This window comes from Cephus cinctus, unplaced genomic scaffold, assembly GCF_000341935.2.
Source record: "Cephus cinctus unplaced genomic scaffold, Ccin1 Ccin1_scaffold0215, whole genome shotgun sequence".
In the NCBI taxonomy this organism is placed as follows: Eukaryota; Metazoa; Arthropoda; class Insecta; order Hymenoptera; family Cephidae; genus Cephus; species Cephus cinctus.
Genome location: NW_014332933.1, coordinates 1,228,702 through 1,251,566, shown reverse-complemented (window position 1 = coordinate 1,251,566; position 22,865 = coordinate 1,228,702). Strand labels below are relative to the sequence as shown.

General features: G+C 42.1%; 1 protein-coding gene and 1 long non-coding RNA gene across 11 annotated transcripts in view; one reads left to right on the top strand and one right to left on the bottom strand.

Moving 5' to 3' along the window:
• LOC107265412 (glutamate receptor ionotropic, kainate 2) overlaps positions 1–22,865 on the bottom strand; it is a 71,318-nt gene that overhangs the window by 12,619 nt on the left and 35,834 nt on the right. For all 10 annotated transcript variants that reach the window (XR_001537199.2, XM_025082611.1, XM_015734853.2 and 7 more), the window contains exons 4-10: positions 20,198–20,449; positions 15,786–15,961; positions 15,654–15,707; positions 15,364–15,528; positions 8,460–8,612; positions 1,446–1,547; positions 1,264–1,365 (exon numbers count right to left, since the gene is read on the bottom strand). Coding sequence is in view for 9 of the 10 variants with exons in the window: in XM_025082611.1 (XP_024938379.1) it covers positions 1,264–1,365; positions 1,446–1,547; positions 8,460–8,612; positions 15,364–15,528; positions 15,654–15,707; positions 15,786–15,961; positions 20,198–20,449 (1,004 nt within the window). In the remaining variant the exon portion in view is untranslated. The remainder of the gene's footprint in view (positions 1–1,263; positions 1,366–1,445; positions 1,548–8,459; positions 8,613–15,363; positions 15,529–15,653; positions 15,708–15,785; positions 15,962–20,197; positions 20,450–22,865) is intronic.
• LOC107265413 lies at positions 11,684–18,112 on the top strand. The gene is made up of 3 exons (XR_001537200.2): positions 11,684–12,368; positions 15,863–16,938; positions 17,109–18,112. It is a non-coding gene; the product is annotated as an uncharacterized LOC107265413 (long non-coding RNA).

Sequence of the window (22,865 nt, the reverse complement as noted above, 5' to 3'; positions counted from 1 at the left end):
GGGCAGTGGTGGAAGTGGGGGGTCGAGGGGGGGCGATGGAAATAATAATGGTGATAGTGTAATAGTGGGGGGGAAGTGGCGTATGAATAAAACCGAATCACTCGATAATCCGACGAGATGGGAAAAAAGGATTTGGGTTAAAAAAATAAGGCTTGAAAAATTTTATGTTAAATTAGAGTTTGACAGATATGAATTTTTTAAGCTGAATATTATTGTCTGGCGGCTTTCTAATGGTGCTTCCTGTCGGTGGCTAGAGAAAGTTTAGTGTTGAGGTTGATTACAAAATAAAGATGACCATCTTAGCAAAGTAATACCATTTTCACTTATTAATATTTAATATGTGGATTTTTCAAGTTTGAACTAATTGATCGATGGGTTCGATTAGTTATGGAATATTTGTACTTGATGAAGTAATAATATCTTTAATGTCACTCTTGACAATTTTCGAAAAACTTTTAGGTATGAATGTTTTGAAATTTTCACATATTCATTGGGTAATAATAAACCTTTAAGGTGTTCAAAAAATCATAAGAAATTTGATTCGCATTAATGTCGGTGACAATTAACCCTGTTGAATTTTCGTGTAAAAAATGCAAGAAAAAAGCAGAGTTATGCCAGCAAAAAAAATGTTGCACGGCGAACGTATGGAATTCGTACTGTATCGTACGTGCCTATTATGGACGCAGATAAAATGGATAATTTCAGGAAAGAAGATGATGCACCGTTGCACTGGAGAAAATTTAAAAGTCCAACGAGATTTCGTGCAGGACATTTTTCTACGGCGTTTTTTTTTTTTTTTTTCAAAGAACAATGCGAAGGACACGAGCGCATGTCGCGCGCAACGAAAATATTCCATCAACCGAAGAAACAGCGTAATTTCCTACCGAAATGGAACCGAGAACCCGGACACGGCATGCGGAAGTGTATAAAGAGAAACATAATTTACGTGAAATTGGAAATATGGAAAAACATCTGTTAAAAAAGCCATATAAAGCCAACAATTTATTTGGCTGGATAAATTATTTTATTTCGAGACAAAAAGATAACCCAATAAGCTTTTATTTCATGCCATTAACGGTTACTTCAAAGTTTATGACTTGAACCCATAAACGAGTTCGGGTCAAAGGTCAACTCAATAACTATACCCTATTACACTTTATCATAAGGATTATCAGATTCGATTGTGCAAAATTGATCGCGCCTACTTATAAGTAAGTACTTATAGTAATTTTTCATTCTACAGTTCGACTCGCGTTCACTTACCAGGATTGTGATGACGACCAAAGTCACGTTGACATCTCCCGGCTCAAAGAAAGCTGCCGTGTCCGTGACATTGACACCGGCGTCCGGACGCCATTCTCCCACCTGGGAAGAAAGATCAAAGTTAATTCAAAATTTTTTTTTAATGTACTTCAAGCGTATTTCCCCTTTCAAGATTCTCTTACCTTAACCAGAGAGTGCTGCTTCAGTTTGAGTAAATCCAGTTTAAACTGTATCCTTCTGCCCTCCTTAAATTCGATTGGTCCAGAAATACCTTTCATCTCGACCTAAGACATAAATAAGAGGTTCCTAGGGTTATTCGATCTGTGCCCAAGTATTTTGGAAAATCCGAAAAAACTTTAAAGAAAATTCTTTCCTCGAGGCTGCTCAAGTGTCGGCCTTCGTCCTAAGATGACATTTAATCCTAAAGTAAAATATTTTTGACCTGTCGGCTCGAGGTCACTGGACCCTGAAGTGTCCTGGAGGATTCTCCCCCCTGTTATCATCCAACCAATCCTTACCCGACAAAGAGATGGAATAAGAAGGAAGGTCTAATGTAATCTGAGACCTCCCCCCAAGAACCCTAGTGAAGAAAATGCCGAATGACCACATGATCGTCAGATGGCGGTACTGTACAAGTCGGCTAATAAAATCTGGCATAAAGTCCTTATAAGGTCCTTAATGGGATTAGAGTAGCGACGGAAGCGATCGTATCCCAATAATGTCGGAATAAAGTGTCCAAAGAAAAGAAATGGACCTGGGGGCGTCATCGATATCAAATAAAACTTTTTATCCGTATTGGGTTGGTAAGCTGTATCGCGCATCGAGCGACTACTGGGCTCCTCATAAATACGTATACCTCGTGGCTGCCAAGAAGAAGCAAGAAGGCGTGTTACTCTGCGTTTACGAGCGTTCGCTGCTTATTCCCCAGGACGACAGGAAAGTAGCAAGAGGTGGGAATAAAATTTGATAAAGATAAGGCGAGGAGCGAGAGAGATGAAAAATACAGGGATAACGAAAAAAGGAGAGGAAAAAAAATTGGTATAAAGAAAAGAACAGGGTAGCGGAAGATGATGAGACGGGGTGGGGATGGTTTTGCCGACAGCTCGTATATTTTGTTGGTAATTGCCGTGCGAATGAGACTTCAGTAGCAGGAAGCGAAAGTAGAGAAGAGACTGGAGACGAATCAACCTGACCTGAAAATTCGACCTCGTATAGACACGTGGCCTGGACCACCTTGAAAGTATCATAATTTGAGCTATCTGGATTTTTCGATAAGGAAAATTTTTTTTTTTATTTACAAAGATGACAAACTTTGACTTCCGGTTTGTATAGTCTCTATTGTCAATATTCGACGGTTATATCGTTAAATGGAAAAGAGCTGAAGGGACGGTATACATACAATGAGATTGTAGAAAAACGGAAATTTGTCCGGTGCTTCTCAATTTTTTAAAAATATTTTATCTTCCTTATCACTGCTTTCTCTTTTTATCGCTCGCTCTTTTTAGCTTCGTCCTTCGATTATTTTCCACTTTTTTTTTTGGGCTACCAATCGATGAGCGCCCTGCCCTTCTCTTTCTACCGTCGGAGTAAATCCTCCTCGTAATTTGCGCACGTGGCCATCCGGGCCGATTCTCACGCGACAAAAGAGAATTTAGCACGGATTCCAGTTTGATACCAGAGACAGAATCCAGGTGGCAGCACGGTCGTAATTTGTTATTACGAGACCTCGGCCTTCGTGAACTCTTTGCGAGCTATCAAGGATTACCTAACGTTTCTCTACTGGCGCGCGAAGGAAATGTGAGAACGTGACTTAAAATTTTCACATCGTCCGTCCTCCTCGCTTTTTCTCAACTCCCTATACTTACGTCTCTTTTCTTTATAATGTCTTACGGGCTCCCTGGATTTAGCCGAAAACTTGCAGAGCGTGACGACGGCTTCGACCATGAATTTTACGAGCATAAACCTTCACAGGCCACTTCATCCGGAAGCGGACAGCTAGTTGGCCGGAAGCGTGTGGGGAAAAATAAAAAAAAAAAAATGCTAAAAACGAGAGAAATAAAAGAACGTACACGAACGAAAATGAAATACGGTGGACATGCCAATATTTTCTGGGAAAATTGAGAAATCTATGAAAACTACAAAATAGTAAACCACTCTATACATATATACGTCGCATGATACCATCAGACCGAAGAGTTAAAATAAAAGGGATCCCGGTGCAGTCTGGGTCATTCGATCGAAACCTGCAGGCCTGTCACTAATTGCCTAATTAATTTACGATGGGAAATTCGTGTCGCTGCTAATTGATCAATGAAACAGGCAAAATATTAGGCCAAGCAATAAAGTATTTCGTTTTGAAAAATCGGGCCTGGGAGGAGCGGAGTTGAATTTTTTGGAAGGGTCGCCCTTTGACCTTTGGATTCATTTGACAAACATAGGTATACCCTCGAACGAAGATCCCCATCCAAATTGAAATTGGAGATACGGCTGGGATCGTAAATTAAGAAGATGCTACCAGTGACAGCTGTATAATCCTAACGGCAAGTAGTCGAGGTCACGGATCTCAAGAAAGTCCGCAAGACTAGATTTCGCTACGAGAAGAAAACTTGCCGGTATAAAGTTAAGCCGAAAAGCTCGCAGCGGTCACGAGCGCGCTTTAACTCAGTCGATGTAAACGGGGCTTTAAAAATGTCGCTCCCGTGAAGACAAAGGACTCGCTCCGAGACTCGCGGCAGGACTACGTAAGTATCTCTAAAAAAGAGGAGGCCCAAGTCATTTCTCCGTGTAAGCTCTGGCGACTTATAAAATTGCAAAAATTGTTTATTCACCGTAAATCTAATCATCGATCACTTTGAAATTTCTTATCGTACTCGAAATACGATAAGAATACTTTTCAAAATATTTTTGAACGTCTCCTCACCGATATATCAAATTCTATTCGACCGATCGACCCGATCGATTCTACGTTTAATTAGCTGAAAATGTCACGTGACAGGGACATAAACTCGCCCAAAGGATCTAGCAAATGTCCATTAACCAGTCGGCGCCCGAGCTTAATTACACAGGGATTCTCGCGAGATTCTCAGGTGGTTTAATGGCTATGGCATTTAACCCAGCAATGATAATGGCTATGAGCTTAAGCACAGTTTCTGGCAATGTGTCGTTAAGGTCCATTGATTCGTGAGATTCGAAAATCTTCATGACAATCGTCGGTCGTCAATGAGTATTTTCATATTAGCTACACGTATTCCGCCCATAGGTATTTCGCCTATATTTATTCTCACGCTTATTAAACAAGTAGCTACCCTATTTACGATTTCGTTTTGCAATGCTAACGACGAACGGGCCGTTTAGACGTCATTTGAAAAAGTATCGGACAGCCTTTCCGCCCGGGGAACTTTATAAGAGATCCCAACCACGTGCAAACGATATTCAATCCGAGATAAGGCAACCGCCTATGGAATTTTCAAAGGACGACGCGACGTTCACGCAACATGGCGACACATTAATTCGCACAGCGAATTTGCACGAGCGTTCAGAAAATCTATCACGAAGAACCTGGCCGGCATACGAAGTCAGCAATATGCAGAGACCACGTAACCTATCATGCACAGGGTGTCTCAGAAGTAACCGACCTTCCTGGATACACTGTTATGCACGGAATAAGAACACGTGCGAAAAGATTTCAAAAGAAAAAAAAATTTTAAGTAAAAAAAATTGCAATTCTTTAAAAGAGGTAAACGACAAAATTTCTTCGTTAGGCTAAACATAGAAAAGAAATTTTTAAATTCTAACTTCGTACCGGCACCATCCGAAAAATCATTGTTACGAAACGCACTGGAAAGAAATGCCGTAAAGTTCAATTTTGCTAGCCGCTCATCCAAAACATTGCATTCCCCGGTCACGGGATCTGATTCGGGCCGTATTAAAGGGCGCCTGGTACAATTTTATGCCGTTTGACTGCGCCGACCACCGGACTGCATGACTGGGCCAGATTCGCGAGCCCCGGCGTGGCTTCCGGTGAAGTCGCGCGAAACGTGCGAATCTTTTTTTTTGCTCGTTGTACATATATATTCACGTCCACGTACGCGTGGAAAGGTACCACAAGCGAATTCGGACATTGTGCGACAGCCGGGTTCATTAATGTCCGACTAATGAATGAGAAGGTGCGATTCGCGTTCCTACTAGTCATACCAACCCCTATCTGCAATCCACTCCCATATACTATAACGCTGGTAAACTAATGGATATACATGGAGAAAATGAGAGAGAGAGAGTTACCCTATATGTACACACTCATATACCATATGGTATATATATAGTTAGTAAATTTATCGAACTTCATATTCGAGACTGCGGTATGCCGAGACGCGCGCTACGGAATTCCACGTTTCTTGCCCACCGGCTGCAAATATGGTCTCCGCTCGATTAGAAGGACGATATTGGAATCTGTCTTCTATGCTATTAAATTAATAGTTGTGCATTGAGTACTCTTCGGGTTCTATAATACCAGGAGTTGCAACGCGTTCACCGATGCCACGCTAAAGTGTCGTACACGGGGAACACGTATACGTGGATAATCGAGGGGCTCTTTCATGTAGGGGAATTGCCTGATTACTCAATATTCCCCTAATAATATCGTTAGCTTCAAGTAATTAGTTCTATGGTATTCGGAGGATTAGTACCGGGTTACAGAGTAAATTCGTTCAGGGTATAGGGGGTACGGATTATTGATTAGCGTTAAGGTGGCAGAAGGGAGGGATGGTAAGTAACGTTGTATACATATCGTGTAAGAAATTAAATTTGTATTAATTAATAAATTAATTAACATTTTTTCCTAAAATTTCTTCTAGATAAACCTTTGAATTCAAATATGTTCCTTTGAGGGGCTGCTCGTAATTTGTTTAAATTCGCAAATTGATTTGTTCTTGATTTATGGACATTTTTAAGGAGGAAGGATACCAACGAAAAAAAAAAGTGAACGAAGTCAGTTTTTTAATTTCTAAATTGCTGGTCAACTTTTGACGTCCGGTGATTCGCGTTGTGGGACGGGACAAGTGGAACTTTTTTGAAAACTTTTGAATATAGTATCGAAATTACTGGGTTGGGTTGCTTCGATGTGCTCCACCTTGTTTTCTATTTGTCGAGGAACATCGATTAGGTGGATGATCTTAAATTTTTTGATAACGATATAGGTATATTTTTTTTTTTTGATACGACTAAAAAACGCATGCTCCTTGTTCGATTGTTTTATTTTCTTGCACTGTGCTCCTCTGCTGTTAATGTATCACGAATAATCGAGTGTTATCCATAGAGTTAATACAGATAGAGCAAACAAGCCAGCTCGCAACGCGGCAGCGGCGAAGAGAGAGACAGATGCAAATCAGGGTGCAAAGACGGATAGCTAAAGGGGTTCAGCTGTCTCTTTCTTTCTCATTATGAGCGAACGGACACTTCCACTTGCAGAGCAGCCTATGGCTTGTCTGCTCTATCTGTATTAACTCTATGGTGTTATCGGGATAATAGATAACGGGTAGTACAGATACGTCCGCAAATGCACTGGTCCCATATCCAAGCAACTTGACGCCATATGCATATGGAGCGCAGTGCATTATGGTGCAGCGACGCATAAGGTTAACTTTGATCTGGGCCTTCTGGTCCATTATGGGCGTGGATGCTTTTTCTCTGGGAACAGATATTTTTCCCGGATGAATTCTCGCACATGCCATAGGGGAAACTCGTTGAAAATCTTGCTTCTTTCTTAACAAGCCAAACGGTCACGTACGATAGTTTTGCTCTGGGCTTGATTTGGAAAAGTGGACAGTGTAGCTCGACCAGGGGTTGTTCTTCGGCCGTTTCAAATGTGGGGTGAAGGAACGTACGTTAAATGGGAAAATGTTCACGAAACAAATTTTCAGGCTGAAACTGTCGGATTGGTCGGCCGTGACAGGACAAGGGTTGGCATTGGATGGGAGGGGGTGGACATAAAATAGGGGATGAATAAAAAAAGAGGAAGAATCGTATTGTAGGTGAAATTCGGTTAAGAAAAATGACAAGCGACAAGCCAAGCGGGCCGAACGAGGGCAAATATTCATTGAGGTAAAACACGGTTAAGGGGGATTTCGAGGATTTTGGAAATTTATTGATTCGAGGGGAAGAAAGGACGTCCGGTGCGAATACAGGTTGGGAATTCGATAGGGGTCGAAATCAGGAGGTTTCGAGACCACAGCTTCGAGATGGGTGCAAAAAAAATGGTAGTAATGGTTTCAACGACTGGAGGGGGAAGTATGACGTCACAAAAGGATTTGTGGTTCTGTCAGTGACAGGTTCGGTACCGCTTATCATGGTATTAAACAATTTAACCCTCTGCATTTTCATTCTCTCTTCATTCTACGTACGATTCAAATATTCAACATATACGTATAGTAAATCTACTTCATCTGCGTTCTGCATCTGTTTTCGTCTTTATGTCAGTCCTGTCCCTCGTCAATCCTATAGCGCGCGCACGTGCGTTCATTGAAATTCATGTAAACGCGCGTCCGACGATCAGGACGTTCGTTTTAATCTGTCGGTCAGGCTCGAGGATGCCTTTTAAGGAAGAGGGGTTAGTAGGGAGGGAATAGGAGGAATGTGAACGGTACCCAACTGTGACCAGTATCTTATGACGATTCGGGGTTTCCGAAAATCCTACCAATTTGAAGGGATCCTATTTATCGAGGGATACGATAAAAGCCATTTCGAGTATATATATGAAATTTTTTTTTTAATTTAAAAAAACCTTTTTTTACAATTCAGCATATATTCTTCAGGTCCAAGTTTCGTTGAATCTCGAAAAGATACTCGATTTGAAAATTTATATTTTTGCGTTAACCTTCGTGACATTGTTCTACAGCCCCTCTGCCTTTTTTTTTTTTTTTTTAGAAAATGCAAAAAAAAGGGATAGCTCTGGCTCAGCTCCAACATCATCCAAGCACGATAAACCGGAGAGGCAACCGTTAATTTTGTTCTGACAGATAATCGGTTCCTTTTTCGAAAACATGAAGTTCGCTTTTGCAGAGGGTTAATGAGGTTACCAAGTGTCACGCGGGGAGACAGTAAAAACTGAAGGGGCGAAAAGCATCAGAAGGTGGAAGATGTATGAAAAAATTAAGGGGTAACGCTACCGGTTGTTGAAAGAAAATGCAAAAAAAACTCACCGAGTTGATGTAGTTGATGAGAGAGAGTCCACCGTCCCAGGGGTGCTCCAGTTCGCAGGAGAGATTGGCAGGCCTGAGTGCGTGCGATTGCTCGAGGGTTCTAAGGCCGACGGCAAACACCTGCACGCTGTCGTACATGAGGGCTGATTCCGCCTGGAAGAAAAAGTTTTTAAAAATATAATTATACACGGTGCGTTATTTCGATAATTGGAAAAAATACGAAAAACCCACGTATCATCGTCTCACAGATTTATTCCTGTGAAAATACGTCGTTCTCTGATCTTTGAACTCCGGTGCGACGGAAGTGCCACTTACTTTTAACGGATATTCCGAAAGACGCTTTGCCTCCTGCACTCGAGGTGCCTTTGGGGCGAAGTAAGAAAACCGCGAAATAACAGAAATCGAGGGGAACGAATGAGGAAGGCGAAAGCGCGTAACGGGAAGAAATAAATAAGAGAGAGAGAGAGAGAAACGTGAATTTAGAAAAAGCACAATGACGCCAGACACAGAAAAGCTCTGCCGGCCGCTGAACAAAGTTAGACAAACACATTTCCTTTCTATTTCCCACGTATTTCCGTATTTTATGAAGAAGACTCGCGAGCCACCCTGCCTAAAAGGGTGTATATTAAAATACACCCTTTGTACCAACTCCCATAATCCACTCTTGGAAACTCTTCCTTATTCTCATTCATACGATAAATCGTCTTGTCCATGAAAAACTTCAGTTTAAATGACACATGGAACTCGTGGCCGATAGGTAGACAAATATTCGTCCTGGTTATAACGTTCGATAGGTATGTAACGTCACGGTGGCGCGAGGCGTCCCGACGCCACGCAACGTAACGTAACGTATTTATGAGCAAACACCTACTGGCATTGCGAATTTCCCATATTTGCAGGACAAACACAGGATCAGAAACTTGGCGGAGTGGCGCACGCGGTTTATTTGTCTGGCAACAACAAGGCTAAGCTTCGGTTCGTGTAGAGACGGTTGGTAACCGTGCGCGTACGATGGGAAGCATAAATTTCATCATGGGAATTTATCAAGTTCACAAGTATGTAGAGACCAGACGCTACATATATATATATAAGCACCTATATCAGTGATAATTTTCATCAGCCACCAAGGATCCTCGCTGTGTCGCTCGTAAAATTTATTCAATTATCTACCATAGGTACCCACACGCTGCTCAACCACCATTTTCACGGGTGAATTCCGCCTTTTCCTCTGCGGCTGAAGTTCTGACGCAACCGGAAGTGTCGACGTGGCGCGCCGTCCTCGTTGCTCTTTAATTCGTACATTTGCAATCGTAATTTGCAATCGGCAAACAAAAATTGTTTTCTCTATTTCCATCCGACCAACCTTCACCTTTTTTTTTTTTCGTAACTTTATGTATCGGGGCTGCTGTAAATTTCCTGATTTCCAGGCAGATAAAAAAGAAAGGAACACTTCCGGGACATTTTCATTCGGCGCTCTACACGTGGCTATCCTACTTTCTCGTATTTTTGCGAAATCCGAGTCTCTTCTAATTCCGTGAAATGACTGAGAGACACATAAACATGTTTACTGGATAAGTTTTATATTGTTTTTTTACACTCCACGGCGCCCCTTTAAATTTTTTTTTTCCCCCAAAAAAAATCGGACCCATTTATTTCATGAGGTTTTTCGTTTACGTTGAACCGAGTTTATAACGGCTGTAACGTGTCTAATTTTTTTTTAAGTTAGCAACTGTGCTCTGACACCTTATTAAGATCTTTGACCAATCGAAACAGTTGGCAGATTAAAATATCTTTTCTAGACGTCAACAAGACAAGAGTCCCAAATGGGAAGCAATGCGCCTGCTAGAAATTCTTGGCTAAATTAATGCGTGGTTTTAATTAGTTTCAGTCCCGTTGCGGTGAGAAATTGCTGGCGGAAGACACGTATCTCATTTAACTCGGTAACACGTAGTGCGTCGCGACTCACACAGGTAGGTGCTCCGTCGGGACGCCGTTTTGAGAAGACGTCGGAGTTTCAAGTTGGAAATCTTCTAGCGTTTAAAAAAAATTAGAAGGCTCTAAGTTTCAAAAAGAATTCTAAACATAACGAGCACGTGATTTCTGTTTGCGTTCCAATTTTATAGAAAATTTTTTCTAACGTTTCAAAAATGGCTAAAAAATTCAAATAGTAAAAAATGAAAAAAAAATTCTTTAATTGTCGTTTGTCGTACCTACAATGGGATACATTAACGTGAATAGTATCAAAATATTATTTAAGAGGGCAAACAAAATTTTTTGAGGGGTAACCACGATTTACTTGAAAAAAAGATTTTTCGTTATTAAACCTTATATATATAAATGACACCTCGTATATAACACGGGTGGGCCAAAGAGAACCAGATGAAAATCCTTGAGGCGCCATTTACATCGATATGAATAATACAAAGTGCTCTTGCGACAGGGTGCGCCATTCCACGGATTAATTACTCTCGGTTCTGGAGCGTAAAATTGCACGGCAAGACAGTATCCGCGACAAGTTTCTATAAGGAATCGTTTAAGCAAAGTTTCCCGGAGCGTCGCGACGCGATCGAAGGCGTCTTCCGAACTGGTTGCCGAGTATACAAGGAGAAGATATAGCTAGTACCGAATAAAGCCGGAGGCTGTGAAAGGATGTACGTACAAAGGCATATTAAATTAAGAGAACAAAGCAAACAGTTGGCTGTACCGGTAGATTCCGAAAGAATAAAGTAAAATTTTCGAGTAAAAAGATAAAAAGATTTTAATAATAAAAAAAGAATTTGCAATAGCGAACTTCTGTAGGCCGATTCGAATTGGCTTCTGCGTTGCGCCGGGATTGCCAATCTGAATTCCCGCTATGTGTGAGCCAGCGTATTTTCAACAAGCGTAGATGCATAAGTGCGAATGTGGCAAAGTCTGCAACGTGTGAGAGTACGGCGGTGTAAAAGACGACAGGGAGTAGGCGGGGGTTTGGTTAGATGTTAAAAGGTGGACGAGAAGTGGGCGGAGAAGCCGAGTGGCGCGAACGTGTCTCGAATGATTCGTAATAATGCGTCGGGTTTGACAATAGTCTCGGCTGTGGAATGGTGTGCGAGGTTGCCGGTAGATGGCGCTGCGGACGCCAGCTGATGGCACGTGACGGCAGCTGATGGTGCTGCTTGGCGAATGGTATCGACATGTCGCATCGAAACGACAACGACGTCTTGGATTTTGATTTGGTGGGTTGAACGAAGAGACGAAGCTGCCTGCTGAGAAAAATAGAAGAATGGAAGACAGTCGTATCGATGGCTCTCGTGTACTACGTAGTGGTTTATACAACAGACAGTTGATTGGCGTGCCGACTTCGTTACGCGTGTGCGTTCGTAATGATAAGAGTGGCTTATAGCTTTCTTGAAAATCACCAACCGACCAAGGACGGCGGTTAGGACATCCTGTGGCAAATAAAATAATAAAAAAAAAGTACAGGAAATATCCCTTCGAGTGCGAGATAGTCTGATTTATGGCGCAAATAGCAGAGGTTATCCGGCGCCGTTGGAAATTCAGTGATTCATTGGTGCTCGCGAAAAGCCCTGGTGCGGTGCCTCGTTTATGGCACGATAGTGTAAGGGCAGTCGCGACGTCGGACGCCTACGCAAAACTTGACATTGCGGGAGGAGCGTGTCTCTGAGTTAGATTTTAGGAAGTGGTGAGAGAGACAGAGAGAGAGAGAGAGAGAGAGAGAGAGAGAGAGAGAGAGAGAGAGAGAGAGAGAGAGAGAGAGAGAGAGAGAGAGAGAGAGAGAGAGTGAGAAAGAGAATAGGGGGACTGGTTGGTTAACTGCGAGTGGAAGGGGGACGGAGTCGTAAATGAAGAAAAACAAAGAATCGGATGAAAAGGAAGTAAAGAATGGTGGACGGGAGAGAAGCTACTCGGGTGAGTTAGTGGGTTAGCTTTACTATGGGGGATTTTAAGGAAGTTCCTTAACGTATATACCGGGTAGTGGCTGCACCGGACCAAGACTCGGCTGTGACTCTATCGGTTCGATAAATTAGTTCACTGGTTAGGGGAAAGTGAAAAACCTTTCCCGTTCAAAGACGTGGTAAACTTGCTGAAAAATTTGTATGCAACCGGTGCTTTCCTCCTTCTCCTTGTAACAATCCTCCGGCTTTGTTTTCTGTCTATACCTTACTCTCTCTCTCACTCTCGGCTTTTTCCTTTCTTATTACCAGTCCTGAACGTTTTTCTTCTCACAAACTTCCTGTCGAACCAACACTTGTCCTCTCCGTCCTCTTTGGCTTTTCCTCTATCAGATTCAAGGTGAGACGCGGACTTATTTTTCTTTTTTCTTTTATATCTTACGTTCTTCTCGATTTTCTTACTCTTTTAACCCCCGCCAATACTATTGTTGTCTGTATTGTTGCCTCTTATCACTGGTACTACCACTCTTGCGCGATTACTCCTGATTCCGTTGCCTCGATTCTTTTTACTTTTTTTTTCTTTTTCTTTAGCTTTTCTCTTGTACTTTTTAGAAAGTAGCGGAGCAGGGCTGATTGTGACTGAGCTTTTTTCATTGCACTACCGTGTTAACTTGCTTCGCTTAATTCGAGACGGTTCGAAGGCTAGGAGGAGGGGGGTGAAAAAAGGAAGAGAAAAGATAGCGAAAGAAAACTTAAGGCGGCGGGATAACATCGATGCTTCCGCCGCATTGTCATCCCACGAGATGGTGAATCCTCAGGAGTTACGAGAACTTCCGTTCTACCAACTTCCTCCTGGGCACTGATGATTTCCGCGTGCGATTATATAAGGGACGCCTAGCGTCGCGACGCTTTACACAATAACGAACCTGTTTTCCGCGCAATCTCATTTTATTCTGTTCTTATCTTTCTAATTGATGAATTTTTAAAAAATATATTTGATTATGATTTCGGTATATAGATTTTTTTGAATTCTGAAATTATTTACTTCCATTGCTCAGTCTCCTGATAAATGTTCCATCGTTTGATTACGCTACAAATTATTTTTCTTATTTTTCTTCAGCCGCAATTTAATCCGACAGTTCATCTTTTATGGATCTTCCCGACAGATTGCGTTGCTGTGCAAAAATATAATGCCATTAAAAGATAAAGAAAAATTAAACAGACGCCACGGGCGAAGCAATATCGAATTTCGTGATATTAAATCGTCCCGAAAGATTTGCCAGGTTCGATAGGAATTTATTAGGTGGAGAGGAGCATAATTCCATAATTCTTAATTGGACAAGTCTTAATTGAAACTTGACATTGAAAAACGAGGCGACACGTTTCCTCGTTCAAATTCGCTCTCGACCTTCGATTGTGATAAAAAAGAATTACGAGGACGGTAATTTAATATTGAAGCGAGAAAAAGGAAAAAGAAATGAAAAGATATGGATGAGACATGCAAACCTTATCAGCGATAATCAAGTTACACCATATCTTACGGGCTTTAAAACTTTCTTTCTTTCTTCTTTGAAAGTCACAAGAAACGAAATAATACATTTTTCCTCGCATTGACGGAATATTTATTCCCTCAAGGCGCAATGCATTTTGATTCTTTATTCCGTCCCCACTGGGACGCAATTGCAGGCGGCTACGGCCTCGTTTCCAACAAAGCCAAAGTGTATAGCAGCAGCTTCGCCGTCCGCTCGGACTACATATTTGTACGTTGGTATTGTGAATCCGAGCAAATAAGGGTGGTGAACAAAGCCTAAGGGGTTATCCGTTTTCATCGTAAAGCGTCCGCGCAAACGCTGCGCGTTGTCGCCGTCGAAAGGGTTGCGGCCGGTGGATCCGTATTATCGTTAATATCCTGTGGTAATATGAGAACGCAAAGTACGGTTTTACCCGGCGACACGCCTGATAGCACACCCCTTTCAGATTTACTTCCTTTATGTTTCTACCTATGATTTTTCCCTCGGGATTTTCACTGCCCAGTCTGCACAATGATTTGTCATACGTATTTATATACAAATTCCAAATGAGAATTGTCAAACATTTTTAACAGCTGACTTCATTGATAGAGGATATAATATTTTTTTTGGCATTGCTATTCTTTAAGGTTCTGGTGTACGCCGGAAATTGCATGATCAGCATTTGAAATTTATTCGCGATATAAAAATATTCTACGTACGTGACGTTCGAGATACTCTCGTTTCCAGGATTCAATAGGAGATCGAACGTACCGTACGCGAACGGTATTTGAATTTCCCGCCAATCTACAAGGGTACAAGATTGCTCAGCTAATTGTTCATTCGTATTCGGCTTGCATGTCGCGGGTTTAAAGATTGCCGCGGGTGAACGGTGTTAAGTTTTTCTTTTAATTTCCTCCCACGTTTCCAAAATGTCTTCGAGGGGAAGCACAGGGGTTCTTAAAGTGTATTTTTTTGTTCATTCCTCGTTGAGAATCTTGAGAATTTTACGTGATGAGGATTTCGCAGTATTTTGCCAGACCAATAAAATAATCATAACCATTGGCTCAAGACTCGGAGCCACCGTTTCCACGAACTCCCTGGAATTATTTCTTATTTGCATCAACGACTCAGGTGGATGTTCGCCATTGGCGCAGGACGTGTAAAATGCAAATCTTATGCGTGGCTTCTTCAGACTCGACGTGAACTTCTCGCCGACTTCTTATTTTCCGGTATTCACTTCCGCTGTGGCATTTTTTAGGATTTTTTTTTTTTATTATCTCGTTTCCCTTGGAATACGGAAAAGTCAACGTGATGTCTGCGCTTTGTTTGTCAAAAATGATTGTAGGCATTTTTGCTTTATTTTTTGTTTTCTTTCAACGGCGCAGATTAGACTGTTGGTATCGAAAGAAAAAGATTTTTTTTCTAAAATTCTAACTTAAATGGAAATCGTGAAATTTTCGAACGGCAAATCGCAAAGCTTTGTCCTTCTTGTAAACTCACCTGTATGACTCGTGTCTTGTTAAGAATTTTATGTCCCGAAGGTTGAAAACGTTCCATGTCCATGAGGATTCCGCGAACTCCGAGATCGTCAGCATCGACCAATCGGAAGGCAGTGATGTTCACGAAATTATATTTGAAGTCCTCGAGGTCAAAGGTTTCTATATCCTAAGAGATAAAATTTAAAAAAAAATGTAGATAAGTCTAAGAACCATAAACAAATATTTACACTAGATCTTTGACGTCTGACCAAAGTCAGAAACAAGAGAGTAAGCAATTAATGAAATACTCACAAAAGTGGTGAAGAGGTAGTGATACTTGTAGTCATTCATCTGAAGCTGAAGAATCTAAAAATTGCAAAAATTAAAAACAAAAAAAAACATACCAAATCCAAAAATTTCATTTCAACAGCATATTGACCCTACCGTACGTAAAAAGTGATGCATGTGCTTGGTTTTCGTGTCGACAATTAAATTTCTGATCTCCTTCATTTTTATTTCAGACAAAACCTGCCTGTAAGAATCGGGATCAGCCTGTCTCAGATGAACCTCGATGTCCCGTGTCCTTGGAGATCTGACCAGCTCACGAAGTTTGACCAAACCTGTTGAAACAAATTTTTTGTTACATGTAACTTTATTTTTTTTTTCAAATTTCTCACGTCAAATACCATCCACTCCACATTCGACTCATCGGCAGGTAGAGTGACTCGTTTCGCTAGTTAAATGGACGGAAACCTGTAAATCGCGACAGCCGATGAAATCAATACTGGCACGCGTCTAAGTAATCAAGGTATCATCTCAACTTGTGGGTCTTCGCCGAGGTTCGCCGGTTCGTTCCCCTCCAAGTTTACGCGAAACTCCAAGAGACAGGGTTGAATAAACCCTGGGGTTAGGGGGTGGTCGGGCAGGGCCAGATAGTGAGTCCACCAAGTGAAATCAGTTTGAGTTGACTCGAGTCAACTTGAATTGCGTAAATAAAGACTCGTGGTGGTTTTATCGCTTTGATGGAAATTCAGCGAAATGATGCTGGGATCGGTATACGAGGACGAGCCAGGAGGAAAGAGTTGTTTACTGTGTGTATGTAAAATATACCAGACCCGTTATATACATGACTATCCTTCCCCCTTTATACGGATAAGTTTACTATGTTAATTTAACAAATTTTTATTTACATCAGCAAAGTTACGCGAGTCATGAGTTTTTTTGGATATACGTGAATAATTCAATATGGCGCTTGATTTCGTTTGGATTCATTTTTTTAACTGTGGAGCAGTTGGTACTGCCGTGAATGGCTGCTGATGAGGACTCGACAAACTCGCTGATAAATCAATGAAGGACCAGGCAGGATGTTCGAAATATGTGGAAGCTCCGCGACCAAGAAGTGCCCCAGGATAATGGACCGAATGAGCTGCGATTTTGGAAGAAAAAAAAGAACACTGTCAAGGACCAGGGGTAATTTCTCCAGGGAGAAAAAGTGTGCCGTATAGGTGGTCCTGAGGCGGAGAAAGAAAAACAAGAGACTGGAGGAGCGAAAGCAGAAATAGAAAAGAGACGGGAGAAGATTGAAGCGATTGAGATGGTTGGTGAATTATACCAGAAAATTGAAGAAAAAATTTTGTTATTTAAAAAATTCGTCAATTAATTTTCTTAAGCTTCAATTCCAACTACTATATGAATGAGCGTTTGATATCTAGTTCATCCATGGTATTTTTTTTCATCCCTCATAACGGGGTCGCTCCATTTTTATAGTACCAAGGATATTAATGGAGCTCCTTGAGGATCGGACATTTCCCACGGGAGGGCGCTGGCTTTTCTGGGAAGAGTCCTGGCAAATCAGGATAACGATACCGTAAAGGATCTCAGAATGGAGAGAATCGTAAAGTTCTGCGGTTGGTAATCGAGAGAGCATTGATGTGGCCATTTTTTGCCCTTTCCGCCTTTTTTTTCCCTTCCTTTCTCCCTCTCTTTTCCTTTCATCCCTCATACAAGTCTTCGTAAAACTCCTCCGAGCCCAGGACGGGGATGGTGCCTCTTTACGATTACGATTACCGTACGCAATATCGCGGCGTTAACTTTATTTACGAGGGGTAATTGAAGCCCTCGCAATGTTTTATTATTCCGTCCCCCCCCCCCAATGAGGCGGTGGAGAGGAGGGGTTGGCGGGAACCAAGCTGCGAGCAAAATTGCGCACGGATACGGAGATGCCCTCCTGGCCGTTAAGTCGCCTGTCTTTTTTCGCAGCCTCCGTAAGAATTGGTACTCGGATCCGGGAGGGGATGAAAACTTTAGGAGATTGTCCCTCGGGAATAAGCGATGTAAGGGTGGCGATGAAAATCTAGAGGATCGGATTTAGGCTGGTTCGCGTTGATTTAAGTTTTAAAATGCCGTCTTATCCCATCTCGGGCGTAGCCAGGGATGCTGGGAGGGATGAGATCCTGGGCGACGGACAAATCGAAAATTTTAATACGGACGAGCAAAGGGATGAAAATAGAAATGGACGGTACACGCAAGTGCGAAATGAATTTTGGTATCTTGGCAACCCGTAAGATTGGCTCTTGCCAATGAGAACCGCACGGCAATAAATTGGCAAAGGGAACCGATCTTGCGATAAGAATTATTATCCTTCGTTGATATGTTTATGCGAAATTACGATCGTATTGTTATTCACCTGTTAGACAAATTGGATAAATTAAATTTTTATATCCGTGTCTGTGTAGCAGTTCTTAAGTAGACATATACCTGTGTAACATTCAACTGGGTAAATAAAATAATTTTGAAAATAAAAGGGTGTACCAGGAAATGGTTGAGAATTGAATTGGAGATGAATGAGAGATCTTGTAAATGGGGGGTGTGTTCGGCGAACATAGGGGTAGATTCTTGTTCTGTCACTCTCCTCCTTATTGGCTAGGTACAAATTGAATTTACTATTGCGTTTTGGCATTCCATTGTTAAGCCAGCCGTTCGCACACGGCTCCTGTATTACACTTGTGGAGTCCCTGTCGAAGGACGACGACGACGACGACGACGTTCCTGAAGCTGCCGCAGGATTCCTTAGCGCTTCGAGTCAGGATCCTGGCTGAATTCGTATCACTATACGTCCTGCGAATCGTCAATGAACTTCGTCTCTCCATTTACCGACTATTGTAGGATTCCGCACGTTTTTTTATTCCTTCGACTATTCGACGACAAATGCGTTCCGGGCGGAATCGGACTCGGAAGGACAATGGCCTTGATGGACCAAGGACCAAGACTCGAGAATTCCAAGTTCTGACAATTTCAAGGACCAGGAGATAGGAAGTCCTGTTATCCGGACTACTGCAGACGGCGAGGAAAGATTTTCAGGACTGGAGTAACGAAAGGATTCGTTTGAAGATTCCTCAGGATCCTGGATACCGTTTTCTTTTAGCTTCCATGTACTTTTCTTCTTTTCCGACTCGAGCACGAGACAAAAAAATGAAGGGACGACATCCCACGAGGAGGATCCTCCACGGACAATCGAGCAATTAATTTTTTTTCCTTTGGGACATTTTTTCCGAATTCCATAAATACTCCAATTTAATCGAAGATTCCTCAGATTTTTCACGAGGTCCTAAACCCTTCCTGGATACCGATCAGGGCGGATCCGCTTCTTAATTTTTAATTCTTTATTCCATAAGGTTCGATTCAAGAATTCAGCCCCCTCATCGGTTCGTCCTATCTAAACGGGCGAGCAGGGCCCAAACCCAAACTGGTAAGACGTGCCAGTAGATACAGCCACTAAGGAATCAGACTTAAAGCAGATAATGCCAAATGTACGAAATCCTGCAGGATCGTCCCTCTGGATAATAATTTAATCAGCCATGAGCATAAAAAAAAACGTCACTAATATTCGCTCTAACGTATGATAACCCATATTCCAACAGTCGACGAAATTATCGAGTGAAATAGGAAAAGGCGTGAGGAAAGTGAAAAACAGGGGATTCGAGTAAATCTGTAGGATCGTACGAAACGCTAACGTCCTAATCGTCGAAAGCTGCTTCGACGAGTAGATAAGCTCGAGGGTGGTTCCAGGGTTTGAACGGCTGCTGATATGTGGGAATTGGGGTAGTTCTAAAGGGATGAGTGGAACAAGGAATAAAGGAATCCGGAGAAGGAGGCGAATGGGATAGTATAGTCGCAGGGTGGGAAAGGATTCGGGAGTAGGAAGGATCAGGAGGAAACGATTCAGGATTCGGACATTTCACTTGGCAATTTTACTCCCACCGTGTATATAGGGGTAGGTGTGTACCTGGACCATAATATTGGAACACATTCTTTACATTTTCCTTGGATTTTCCTCTTCGCTCCGTGACGTCTCCGTATACGTATGATTTTTTTTGCCTCTAATCCAAATGGACCACCAAACTGTCAGGTTAAATGGAAAAAACCTTATCACCATAGAAACGGCCCATAAACGCTGATTAATTGTCCACCATTACATAGTTCACTGGGAACATTATACGGCTGATTATGGGACGTACCGCATTACCCTTCATAGTGATTGATGATAAACATCATGCTGGACCTACGTAAGTCACGTAATACTTGAACCGTCCTACGGTGAGGAACATCTGAAAATTATATTACTGTGCTATACGAAACTTATATTTTCCTTATATGGTCATTTTAGGTCATCGTAGGTAGATTATTAAATTAAAATTAATACCTAAGCATCGGGGACTTTGATTGATCGCAAATTGATCGCGACGCTCTTTAACAATGACAATGGAGATAAAAGCGTAGCGTCGAGACCGAAGAAAATTTGAGAAGTGAAAAAATGCTGAATTTTCAAGTTTTTCAAATTAAAAAAAAATACTCACCGTAGTCGTCCTCGTAGATGATGGCCACCTTGGTCCAGTTGAGAAACACCATGACGTCCTGATAAGCGGTATTGAGCAGTGTTTGTGCGGGGTGCAGATTGATACTGAACTCCTTGGCTTCCGCATCCAGGTCCAGCCTGGCTTCCAGGTGCGGAATGTCCAGGGCATCGCAGATGCTGTGTATGTGCTGGCCCAATATTGGGTCCGAGGGCCCAAAGACTGCCAGCACGCCGAATTTGACCTGTTGGCAGGCTGCAATTGACAATTATTACTAAACCTACTGTATTGGAGAAATTACCAATAAAAATAATAACAATCATAATATTATCCCATTGACCACCCTCTAGTATTCCGCCTCATATCTATATATTATTCCATCGAATTGAGTAATCGAGAAATTTATCACTATAATTTATAAAGCCCATTCCAGTGAATCAAGCTCAAAATTCCATTTCACCGACATCCGAAAATTTGGCCGTTCGCTTTGTTCGCTGAGGTATTAAAAATTTATTGATCACAGGTATCGACTATTCTTTATAGTCGGCAAGTAGTCTTAGTGCGCATCTAGTCAGACAGCTTTAATAGTAGCACGTCAGTGGTCTCCATTGTTCATGTTCGATAAAGGGTTAACGATGATGAGGACAAATTATGTGTTGTATGTTGCATGGTAATCGGAGGGTGAACTACCCCTGGTACCTGACGGCAGTATTCGAGGTAATAACTTTTAAGGGTGGAACGCCAGCAAAGAGCAGCGATTCCAGTCGGAGCTAGTCGCGTCCCCCTGATATCACGTAACTTTTCAAGGGTTGCTCCTGTGTCCGTATGTGGGATCTAAAATTCTATATACACGCATGAGACAAGGGGTGGGTTGCTGGAGGGTGAAAGGGCACACTGAGAGAGAAAGATGGGACACGTGTGTATATGTATTTAAAGGGGGTGGTTGGCCGCGTGTCTCTCGTCGGGGTTATCTTCCACTAGTTCTAAGGGTTGTTATGGTCGACCAGGGGCCTATATACAACTCTGTAACCAACCCCGGTATTCTACCAAGTTAAGTGCTCACCCTGTCTGCACAGCCCCTGGATCTCCTCCCTCGCATCCTCCAACTCCCTCTGACCCATAGCCTACGTCCGCTGACTCTGTCCACTAGGTATTCATCATCGAAGTTTGCTGTTCTGTCGTCACGCTGTGTTTACGGACTTCCGAGAGATAGATTATTTTTTTGGGGGAAAAAAAAAACATTCGTAACCCTCGCCAAATTTATTTGAAATTTATAAATTCCGGCTTTTTATTATGCTCCTCGTATGATGCCTCGGGATTGTATTTTACGAGTAAATCTCATAATAAATCAGAATCCCAAACGGGTCGTCGGAGTCCATTTTGTTCCCGGCGCGTGTTTGGTATTTCATTTATTTTTTAATATCCGCTCCTTCCTCATCCTCGTTTCTTACAACCCTGCTATTTCTGGGGACCCTAGGATCTCTAATATACTCCGTCTAACATTTTCGAGCCTTGAAAAATTTCAAATTCGTCCGATGCCATACGACCGTAATTCTGCTTCTTTGATAATGACCCACTATGTATGTATGTATGGAGGTACAGGTATCAATGCGATACAGGGATATTGTTTGACCTTTGACCTAACGAATTTCAAAATTGTACAATCTTGTTTTATTTACTTTTGTACCATCCTCTGATGTGGTACTGGTCGGAAACACCGAGATTTTAGGATCTTTCGTGCACTAGCGGAAAATACCTTGTAATTTCGTATATCTAGCAGAAAATAGAAACTGAACGTCCAACATTTCTCTCCCCATTTCGCTTTTCCGTCTAGCTGAAAACTAATAATGCTGCTTTCTATGGGGCAAACAAACACGGCCATTTCGACGTTATACGTCGCTTTTAGCGGACGGTGCTTTTAGACGACGACTGGAAATGCGAACTGCCAATCAACGAGTAGGTTTCCCAGTCGTAATCCTCAGTGACGTACACGATACCGATTAGTATGCCCGAGTTCTGGATTAGCTGGACTTTGTTTCGGTAAATAAATTCCATTTTGGTTTATTGCCTTTGGCCGCCTTCCGTTCCGGAAATCCCTAATAATTACTGGCAATCTGGTCGCCGAGACAGGCTCAGGGAACAAATCGATTCGTCGAGCAAGAAATCTTAGGGTACCGGATACGGTCCATTGGGGTCACGCACCTTTCCAATACACAATACATGTATCGATAGGTCGCACAGTTTAATCTCAGACAGAGAGAAGGGTCAAGGATCGACCTGGACCGTATTGGAAGTGGACCGAGGACAGTTTTACTGCTTGAGAAATCAAGAAAAAAATTTCAATGGTTTGAGATAAAAAAAAAGGTCAAATCTTAAAGTCGCCCTATAATTTTTGGAGGCAGAATTCCAGAGGTCAACTAACCAGAAGTGGTTCTATAGACGAGAGTAAATCTTGACTTCGGGTTAGTCGACGTTCTCGGATTCTCATAGATACGAATCTTCAGGGATTTTCTAAAGTTTTATTCAAAATTGAACAAAAACAAAAAAAAAATTCAAAAATTCCACATCGTGAAAAAAAGTCCAAAAAAATTCCACTGGCTCCTGGAATTCTGTCAGAGAACGCCGACACTTATTTATCGTCTCCTGACAAATGGAGCCCCCCCCCCCCCCC